Source organism: Mustela nivalis (genome assembly GCF_964662115.1).
Source record: "Mustela nivalis genome assembly, chromosome: 14".
In the NCBI taxonomy this organism is placed as follows: Eukaryota; Metazoa; Chordata; class Mammalia; order Carnivora; family Mustelidae; genus Mustela; species Mustela nivalis.
In genome coordinates, this window is record NC_139033.1 from 79,262,230 (window position 1) to 79,273,339 (window position 11,110).

Genomic DNA, 11,110 nt, shown 5'->3' on the forward strand with positions numbered 1-11,110 from the left:
GACCTCAGGGTCCTGGGATGGAGCTCCACATTGGCCTCTCTGCTCAACAGGGAGCCTGCTTCCCCTTCTCTACCTGCCTCTCTGCCTACTTGTGATCGATCTCTCTCTCTCTTTCTCTCTCTCTCTGTCAAATAAATAAATAAATAAAATCTTTAGGGAAAAAAAAAAAAAAAGAAGTGCATGCTCCACCAACTGAGCCAGGCAGGAGCCGCAAGGGGCCAACATTTTAAAAGGGGAGTGTGATTCTTTTGTTTAGTGAATGTCTCAGAACTACAGGCAAATGGTGGGGAAACAAAACAAAGCACCCCTCCAAAGAGCCTGACACACAAGTAGACAGTTATAACACTATGTGATTCATACTCCAATAAAAGAATATAGAGGTTCAGGAATCACATAACTTTGCCTACGGAGACCAGAGGCTAGTCTTAAAGAGGTTTCCTAGATATATAAGGCATAGAAAATACCCAACATATGTAAAGACTCCAAATATGAGAAAGCAGGCTATTTTCAAGGAAATTTAAGGAGTCTATAGAGAAGAGCACATGCAACCATGTGAAACCCCTAATTCTAACATTAAACAATTGTAGACAACGTGTAATACACACTGCAAAGGAAGTGTTTTAGTACAAGAGAGCTTTGGTTTGGGGCGCCTGGGTGACACAGTGGGTTAAGCCTCTGCCTTCGGCTCAGGTCATGATCTCAGGGTCCAGGGATCAAGCCCCGCATGGGCTCTCTGCTCGGCAGGGAGCCTGCTCCCCCCCCCCCACCTGCCTCTGCCTGCTTGTGATCTCTGTCAAATAAATTTTAAAAATTTAAAAAAAAAAAAGAAAGCTTTGGTTTATCCTATGGCTACCCATTATAAATATTAGAAAAATAGACTTCCCTTGATACTCTACTTCTAAAACTTGGCTGACTCACAAATGACTCTTAACTCTGGCAGTTATCTGAACTACTAATTTCTAATAAAGAAAAATGACCAGTTAAGAGTTTCACAGTTCCTAAACTCTGATTAGTCAACCAAATTCCTTCTGAGCCACCATTTACTAGAAACATTACTCCATGGCTTAGATGATTTTTTCTTTTCTTCTTCTTCTTTTTTTTTTTTTTTTTTGCCATTTCCCTACAGTTTCACTCCCTTCCCTGAAAGCTCGTAAAACTTCATTCTTTCTCTGCCCTTCTCATGCCCCGGCCTGATTCAGACAGCAATCACAGTGACTACAGACAAAAAAGAAAGCAATCATGAACATTTCTCAAAAAGCAGTTAACCTGAGACTACATTAATGTTTCATTAGTTTGTCAGTCAAACCAAATTAGACTTTTCCAGCAATCTCACTTCTGCCATTTGTGTCCTTTCGGGGCCAGTTCTTCCATCTATGTGCTCTTGCTCCCATCAGCACCTGCTTTTCAAGGTTTCTGGCACCAACAGTAATCCTTCTATTTCTCAACTTCTAACCTCTCTCTTTAGGCTTATCCTCCCCCTCTCCCAAGACACATCAAGTCAGGCTTCTCTGGTAAGAAGTCATTATTCAACAAAGATTTATCATGCACCTACTAAGTGCCTGATGTTGTGCAAGGCACTGCCACTGCCTGCATGAAGTTCTAATGAGACAATGCAGAAGAGAAATTCATATTCTGTTCTGCTCTGACCCTATAACTCATTCCTAAGAAACCTCCTATTACCAAAAGCTATGTTATAAAAGCAACTGTTCAAAACTGGGTAAAACGGAGTAAATAATCAATTCATTTTTCATTTCCTGCAAGACTTTCAATGAAGTGTAAAACAAAAGTTCTCACACCACTAAGCATGTCCAACTTCTAGTTATATCTAGTTTTTGCCCAAGAGCAAAGCCTTTCTTTTCCTAATCCAATTAGCGCGGCCAAAAAAATTCATACAAATATCACCCAGTCTTGTGACAGACAAAGCAGAGAGCTCACTTAAGCATTTTTTCCCTACTCAAATAATACTGGTTTGCTTAATGCAAATTTGTGTTCTCTAAATAATCTGCTGCACATTATAACCAACGCAATGCTATGAAAGGGGAAGTCGTGGAACACTATGGAGTATGTAACAGGGGATCATATCCTGCAGGGGAGGGGCAGGAAGGCCCTTCACTAAGGAAGTGAGACTTCAGGGATGAGTAGGAGGTAGTTAATGGGGAAAATAGGGGGAGAAGTTGTGCTAAAGCAGGAGAGCTACAATTATGAAGGCCCTCAGGGAGAACAGACACATACATTTCAAGGAATAGAGCCCAACGGAAGAGAGAATTAAGTCATATGGGAAGAAAAACCATGTGGTCTTGTGAGCCACAGAAGGATCTGAATTTTACATTATGAGCAGTGAAAAAAACCACTGAAGGTTTTCAGTAAGAAGGGACGTAACTGTATGTCACTTTAGCTACCTACCCCACTCCATCAGTCAGGTTAGGCTTCTTGAAAGAATGGTCTCCATTTACATGGTTATACTTCTTCCCACCTTCTCTTCTCCACGCTCAGCATCTGACTTTTGTACTCCACTGAAATTATTATCTTTAAAGGTATCTGAAGGCACCTGGGTAGCTCAGGTGGGCTAGGCATCAACTCTTGGTTTCGGTTCAGGTCAAGATTTCAGAGTTGTGAGATCAAGCCTCACACATTGGGCTCACACAGGGTAGGCATGGAGCCTGCTTAAGATTCTCTCTCTATCCCCCTCTCCCTCCCACCCTCTCTTTCTCCCACCTCTAAAAACAAAGCAAAACAAAAACACACTCACACAAAACAAAACAACACCAAATAATAAAAAATAAAGGTGTGATCATCCACTCCTTAAGACAATGGGCCCTTTCAGTTTTGACTTTATTTTCCATCTGCTGCATGTGGCCCTCCTCACCATCAACTCCTTTCGCACCTACCATCAATATTCTCCCACTTCCATGATTATTGCTCTCTAGTCTTTTTTGCAAGCTTCTTTCTTTACCTACACCCTTAATTGTTGTTGGCCTTCAGCATTTCCAAACCCTCCATATTTTCCCTAGATGACCTCATCCACAAATACCACCTATGTGCTCATGATTTCCAAAATCCTATTTACAGCTCAGACCTCCCTGAAGTCTGTATTTATATATTAAACTATTTCCATTTTGATGTCTTACAGGCATCTCAAACTGAATTAAACAGTTTCAAACATCTTATCCCCTTACCACTTCAAATCAGTATCTCCCCTTCATTCCTCCTACCACTGCCTTAGTTCAGGAGGTCAACACTTCTCTTCTGGTTTATTCCAACAGAATATTTCCCTGTACTACCTGCCTACAGAGAGCCCCATCATTCGCACCAGTAGAACAATCTTACTAAAAACAAAATATAGTAAAAGGACGCCTGGGTGGCTCAGTCGGTTAAGCATCTGCCTTTGGCTCAGGTCATGATCCCAGGGTCCTGGGACTGAGTCCCACACCGGGCTCCTTGCCCAGAGAGAAGCCTGCTTCTCCCACTGCCTGATGCTCCCCCTGCTTGTGCTCTCGCTCACTTGCACGCTGACAAAAAAATAATTAAAACCTTTAAAAAATAATAAAAATTTTAAAAAATATATAGTATGATCTTGCATGGTACTTCCAGGCTTAAAATTCCTCAATGAGTCCTATCAATTAGCTCCAACTCCATAGTCTGATCTACAGGCACCTAATAGCCTCTGTCTTACTCTCCAGCCTTATCCCTCCAGCACTTCAACTTCATTCCATACTCCTCACGAGGCTAATTTCTTGGTAGTCCTCTTGGTGTTCTACGCTCTGTACCTCTGCACACATTCCTTCCTTCTCTGGAACACTAATTCTTCTTCCCTTATTCTCTTCACCTAGCCAACTTGTCCTTCAAGACTTAGTTAAGGCCACACCTCCTGCAGAATCACTACCAGAATTTCCAGGTGCACCCCTTTGGGTGATTAGACAACACCCCATGCTTAAAACTAGCTTTTGCATTTCTTACTTTTAGGTTTTCATCTTCTTACCATTTACTACTCCCAGTGGGATAGATTCTTGAGAGCTGGGACTCAGTCTAACACTGATACATAATAGATGTGTTAGGAGTGGATGAACAAAAATAGGGAATTGTGAAGCCATCAAAAGAACAAATCCTAGAATTGTGAGCTCCCCAAGAGAAGAAACTTTGCTTCGTTCTCTGCGGAATCTCAATGGCCCAGAGCAGGACTGGTACACCACTGGTGCTCAGTACATATTTGTAGTAAAGCTGAATGTACATCCTAGAGTCAAAGGAAAACCTTTTTCAACACTTGCTTTCCATTACTAACTTTTTTGGTTTGGGACCCACTTTTATCTTAACACCAGTATGTTTTGCACGATTTCTACTGACCAAACGAATGCTCTCCTTCTTCTGTTATGAAAAAAATAATAAAAGCATTGACTAAACCACTAAAGGATTCCTGGGCACCAGTTCATGGAAGTGTTTCCTGAATTCCTTGAAATTTAATGTGAAATTTTCAGTGGATATAAGAAAGTCCATTTTTGTGGTGAGAGGGAATTACAGTTTTCATTAAGTTTTCAAATATATTAATGCTATCCCTACCACCCCAAAATCAAACTGCTTAACCAAAATATTAAACTGAATTAAGCTGTAACATTCACCTTTTTCTTCTCAAATCTGGATTTTGATTTATCAGTAGCAAATTGGAGACAGTAGCTTCTATTTAAACAAATGTAACAGGAGAAGTCACACAGCTGGCAGGCTCTAACACAAAGATTCCTACCAGAATTTGCATTTAAAATTTTCTATAATTAGTAAAGCCATTACCAGCGTTCTCAAAAGTTAGTACTCTGTTCTAATATACTCTGTACTCAAGTGAACCAGGGTATTTATTACACTTCCTGCTAATGTGTTCAAGAAAAAAAGTTACATTCTGATCGTAATGACAAAGAAGCAATTTTTACCGTCCTTTAACTAAATGAATTTAAATGGGGAGAAACCCAGAATCATCCAGATTTACAGGAAAACCTTTTTTTTTTTTTTTTCCCTTTTTCTGCATAGTGAACCGAACAGCCGAAGCAACATTTAACTCACCAACCACTCCATTTAATCTTGGGAATAACATGCTAATAATGAAGCAGTACAGTACAGACAACTAAATCATTTTCAAAGAGATACAGTTCTGTATGAATTCAAAGGTTCTCTAGCTGATGTGAAGAAACTAGTCACAAAAGAATCCAACTACACTCATGATTCCACTCATACGGAGTTCGAGAAAAGGCAAGATTATCGTACAGCAGTAAGAAACCAGAACAGCGGTGGTCTGGTCTATGGGATGGAAGAAGGGGCATGACGGCACCTTCGGGGTAATGAAAAGGTTCATTATTTTGACCTGGTTGGTGCCTTACACAGGTGTACACATTTAGAAAACTTGCTTAACTCCGCACACAAAATCTGTGTCTCTTACTGTAAAGTATTCCTCGGTAAAGAAGATTTCAAAGAGAACACCCGTTTTCTTTCTTTTAACTAACACAACCAAAGCCAGATATTCTCGTTCCTGGAAGCTGTGTGTGGAGAACGACCCACGCGCTGAGACACTGGGCTCTCTGAAAACATTCAGACTGCTGATTCGCCGGGAGCTTCCGCCGTCCCCACGGTTTAGGCACTGCCATTTCGAGAGGCCCCGCAGCCACCCAGAACACCGAGGCCAGGGCCAGCTGCGCCGTCGGAAATGGGTGCCGCGGCCGGCCTCCGCTCAGCCACAGAACACCTGGCCAGCGAAAAAGGTATCCGCGGGCAGAGTCAGCCACCAGGGCTTGCGAACTCCCACAAGCCTGCAGCCGGCTCCCCGCCGCCCGCCCGGTCCCCCGAGGCCTCACTTCCCTTCTCTCGGCCCCCCGCGGACTCTCGGACCGCCCGCGGGTCTCCCGGGAACCCACCCCCCGCCCGACCTCCCAGGTCCCCCCCGGGTGGCGGAGTACGTCCTCGCCCGCCACCAGGCGCCGCTGTGGAGCCGCCTTCCCGAACTAACTCTGCGCTTGCGCTCCTGAAGAGCACTCCCGTCCGCCCAAAGTCTTTTCAGAAGGGCCCAGAGACCCGGTCGGCGCAGGCGCGCCCCTGACGCGGCCCGCGCGCCGCCACTTCCGCCCCGAGCAGGAGGCGGGGGAGGCGGGAGGGAGCCGGCGGGCGCGAGCCCGGGTCCTCGGTGAGGACTGTGGCTACTGCGCGAGCCCGCGACTCACCAAATACAGCTGCTGCCAGCGATTCTGAGCATCCAACTCCTCAAACTCCCGCTCGACGGTGGCAGACATGGCGGCGGGAGCGAGCTGGCGCGAGCGGAGCCTGCGCCGGCGGAGAGGCTCAGGCCCCGCACGATCCGGGGAGAGCGCTGGCGCTGCGGCGCATGCGCGCTCCGCGCCCTGCCCCGCCCCCACGCCGGGCCCTGCCGGCCGCGGGGAAAGTACCTGGAGCGTCGGACGTCAGCGCGCCGACTCAAGGCGCCTGAAGTCGGACGGCAGCGGGGCGGGACGTTTGGAGGAGGCGTGCTCCAGAGGGCGCCCAGGTGGAGAGAGGGCGGGGCCAAGGGGACCACCCAGAGGCTGCAGTTGGGGGAAGTGGGGCTCTGGGCGGTCGGCTCCTTGGACTTGAGTGGACTGGCCCTGGGGAGGAGGTACAGTACCGTGTTTCTCAGAAATGGAGCGGACCAAGAAAGTCCCTTGGGAAGACTTTCCTTCTTGCTGTCCCATTTCTCTTTTTCTCTTTAGTCTTAGTTTTTTTAAATGGAGTATTTTCGTTTTATTTTACACGTCATCTAGGTCAGTTTGGAGACCTGTGTCGAGACCTGTGTCCAATTTTGAAACAAATTTCTCAGCTCCCTCGGAGAGTATAAACCAGACCTGATGACAGCTCGTGTATGCCTGAAGGTTTTGTGCCAAATAAGCCACTATAGCAAAAGGAGAGGCAGCCTCTCTCGGAGTTAGGGAGAATACATGCTGTTAAGTAAATGTCACACAACTTAAAAATTAATGTTACCTAAAAGAACAAATAATCTTTTACAGCACAAACATGCTGGCTATGTAAATCATCCCTCTTCAGACCAAGATAACTCATTGTCGGTAAACCATATGCTTATATTATCTTGTTATGTCATCTTCCTAAGAAATGAGAAGGGTGAGGTGCCTGCGTGGCTCAATGGGTTAAAGCCTCTGCCTTGGGTTCAGGTCATGATCCCAGGGTCCTGGGATCGAGCCCCATATGGGCTCTCTGCTCAGCACGGAGTCGGCTTCCTCCTCTCTGACTGCCTCTCTGCCTACTTGTAATCTCTGTCAAATAAATAAATAAAATTTAAAAAAAAGAAAAGAAAAATGAGAAGGGTTAGAAAAACTTTAGCGGTGCTACCCAATATTGACATTTAATTTTTTTATTTTTAGATATTTATTATTTTTTCCAAAGACCTTATTTATTCATTTGAGAGAGAGTGTGAGTAGGGGGAGCGGCAGAGGGAGAGAGTCGCCGCTGAGCAGGAAGCCCAAATGTGGGCTGTATCCGAGGAGCGTGAGATCATGACCTGAGCTGAAGGCAAAGGTCCCTATTTATTGGGGGGGGGGGGGGGGGGTTCCAGAAAACCCTGCTCAGCACAGAGTCCAACTAGGGGCTTGATCCCAAGACCCTGAGATCATGACCTGAGCCGAAATCCAGAGTCAGAGGCTTAGCTGACTGAGCCACCCAGGTACCTGGATGTTTAAATTTTAATTGAAATTAAAAGAAATGACGGGGCGCCTGGGTGGCTCAGTGGTTTGGGCTGCTGCCTTTGGCTCGGGTCATGATCTCAGGGTCCTGGGATCGAGCCCCGCATCGGGCTCCCTGCTCCGCAGGAAGCCTGCTTCCCTCTCTCTCTCTTTCTAAAAAATAAGAAAAAAAAAAAAAAAAAGAAATGACAAAGATTCACTCCTTGAACAAATTCTACTCAAGTTCCTCTGAGCACTTTTTCAGTTAAGCATTGATTTTTGGACTTCCCTATTTCTCTGCATTGTCTAATTTTAGCAAAAATCTTACTAAGGTCAGTTTATCCAGAATCCACCATTCTCAATATCTGATCGCCCTCAATACTTAATCAGGTTCCTCATCTTCCACTATCCCCCAGGTGCTATCTGATCATCCTGGCCTGCCTACAGTAAGACTCCTATTAGATAAGTTTAGTCAGAATGCCCGTGATGTTTTTTGTGTTAAAAACAAGACAACACTCCTAAAATGGAGTTGCTTGCTAAACCCCCTGTTATCAGACCTGCAATTAATTACTGTTTCAACTCTCCCAGAAATGGGATCTTAAATATTTGAGTCAATTAGGAGTCACCTGATCAGCCCTAGTTAAGTAATCTGTTGATAGACCCCTGCTATCCTCTGAAGAAAAGTAATCTTGCAATAACCAATCTCCTTTTTGCCTAGTATAAGCAACTTGTTCCTGCCTCCTTTTGTCTGTAAGTCTTTCAATTTGTACAGCTCCTCTGATCATTTATATCTGCTAGATTTGATGATGCCAAGATCATGAACCATTGAATAAAGCCAATATTATCTTTGAAGTTTACTCAATTGAATTTTGTTTTGTAATACCTCTTAGTCATATTCTATCCACTGACCCTTCACCTTGCACCCTGGCTATAAATTCCCATTAGCCCTGTCTGTATTCAAAATTGAGCTCAATCTAAGTGATGAATGGTTAAAGAAGATGTGATATATATATATGGTTACACATACAGTGGAATATTACTCAGCCATCAAAAAGAATGAAATCTTGCCATTTGCAGCAACATGGATAGTGCTAGAGTGTGTTATGCTAAGTGAAGTAAGTCAGAGAAAGACAAATATGATTTCACGCATATGTGGAATTTAGGAAACAAAACAGATGATGTCGTGGGAAGGAAAAAAGAAAAGGGGAGGGAAACCATAAGAGACTCTTAACGACAGAGAACAAACAGGGTTGATGGAGAGAGATGGGTGGGGGATAGGCTAAATGGGTGACAGGTATTAAGGATGGCCCTTGTTATGAGCACTGGGTGCTATATATATGTAAGTAATGAATCACTAAATTCTCCTGGAACCAATATTAAGAAGGAAAAAAAAAAAGTTGAGCTCACTCTCTTGACCACTGCAAAACTCATTGCAGGGGCCCCTGGTCCTGTTACAATAGATCCCCCTCACTGTGAATAAAGTCTTCCTAAGTCGTCATTTTCAACAAGTGTCATGAAGTAAGTTTCTCAGTTCAGTTCCTCAGTTGTACTAGCCACATTTCAAAGGCTCAATAGGCACATGTAGCTAGTGGCTAATGTATCACAGAGCAAACATAATCATCAAAGTTCTATGAGACAGAGCTGTCTGAAAGGATTAAAATACATGGATGAAGAAAAAAAAAAAGTCCTTATATACATAGTGAAAATTTTTACCAGTAAAGACAGTAAGCTGTGGGAGGTAGAAGAAATTGTAGTAACAGAAAATTAAGCAACAAAGCATCCTTTCTCTTTACATAGTGTAATTTACAAACACATGAAACCTCCTCTAGAAATACCCCACAATGGTCCTGGTTTCTGAAGTTCTGTCAATGAAACTGATTATTTGTACTAATGGCATGGTATCTCCTGAGATTGTTGGAAAGGAAAAAGTTTTCCTTCAATCCTTCTGTATTCTTTGGCTGTTTCTAATCTTCAAATTAACATAAAACATTAACAAGAGAAAAACAAAGTTAATTATATACATATGGGGGCCCCATAAGACATACTCAAGGATGAACCTGGTGTTGAGGCTCATATGCCATCTTGAGCTAAGGAATAGGATAGGGGTCCAGGGCTTCAAAGAGGAGGAGGGTGAGTCACCGGACAGTAAGAAGAGCAGATATTTGGTAATTAGATGTTTATTCTGCCACACAGGAAAAATGTTATCCTTGGTAAAAGCTCTCTTTCTGAGCCAAGCCTTCTATCTAAATTCTGTAAGGTAGTTTAAGGAGAGGTAAATTTTTTCTTGAGTCTTGAGTGCCTTCAGCTGAAAATAGTCCCCATGTCAAAGTAGCATATCTGGGGGATTTATTCTGAACTCCTTTCCTCACACATTTGAAACTTCCCCAAGAAGTTTCACAGTCTACAAGTTAAGCTCCAGCTCAGTGAACCAGGGTCTCAGGCCTGAGAGTAGGCTAGTTCAGTTGAACAGTTCTGTCTCATTTCAGGAGACTCCCAATGCAGGTGGGCTCCCAAAGTTAAGCCTGTGGTGCAAATAATCAAATAATAAGAGGCATTTCTATGGGGGGGGTATAAAGATTAAAATTGGAGCAGATTAGAATCCCAGTTTCTGAATTCTGAAGACTGATGGTCAAGATTTCTAGATGTCCAGCTTGAAACATCTTTGGATAGAGTGAGGGCAGGTAGTAACAATCCGATACAGTTTCTTGATTTGCAGTTTGAATGTCTCTGGTGGTGTTTCTTAATGGCCTGCATAGCAGCAGGCATGAAAATTGTCTATACATGAATGGTTATGGTGATTTCTCTGAAGTTTTTCTCAAGTTGTCCAGCATTCGTTTGCATGGCTTCAGGAAAAGGGCAGTTTAAGTTCTCAATGATTCCAAGTCAAAAGGGTGGGAGAACATTGGAAATGTTAGTTTGAGGAGTTACAGATGAATTTTAGAGTAAATGAGAAGAATGCAGGATCTAGTCTAGTTTATGAGAAAACAATCTCAAAGACAATTAATAGCACTAGAATTTTATACCCAAAAAGGTATATTGCTGAAACATAATTTTTCCTTTACAGTTTTGCTCATTTTTATCAAAGATAACCATAGCAAGACTCATCTGCAAACTAAATCTTATTTCAATAAAGTTGGCTTGATTATTTATATAAGTACATCAAGGTAATGATTGACCATATAAGCTGCTTAGCTGGAACTTTTCATAAGGAACCAAGATTCAATTTTTAAAAGCCTCTTGAGGCTAAGAAGCCACACCAAACACTCACCATCAGACTTTGCCTGCAATACCCACAGATTTGGGTGAATTCCTCTTTTCTCAAGATCCCCCAAATATCCTGAGGTTCCTGTGCCTGCCAGGAAGCAACCTTTCTTACCTGTTGCTGGGAGCCCTATAAGCAAGGTACCAGGCCGATTTTTCCAATGGGCTTT

At 43.4% G+C, this 11,110-nt stretch overlaps 1 protein-coding gene across 5 annotated transcripts in view; it reads right to left on the reverse strand.

Annotated features, from left to right (window-relative positions):
• The window catches only part of PTPN2 (protein tyrosine phosphatase non-receptor type 2), an 80,385-nt gene extending 73,906 nt beyond the window's left edge, over positions 1–6,479 (reverse strand). For 2 of the 5 annotated variants that reach the window (XM_082697419.1, XM_082697418.1), the window contains exon 1: positions 6,195–6,455. In XM_082697419.1, coding sequence (XP_082553545.1) covers positions 6,195–6,263 — 69 coding nt within the window. In that variant the 5' untranslated portion in view covers positions 6,264–6,455. Of the gene's footprint in view, positions 1–6,194 lie in introns of all 5 variants that reach the window. The other 3 variants (XM_082697417.1, XM_082697416.1, XM_082697420.1) reach the window with 3 other exon arrangements.
• Between the last annotated feature and the right edge of the window lie 4,631 nt (positions 6,480–11,110).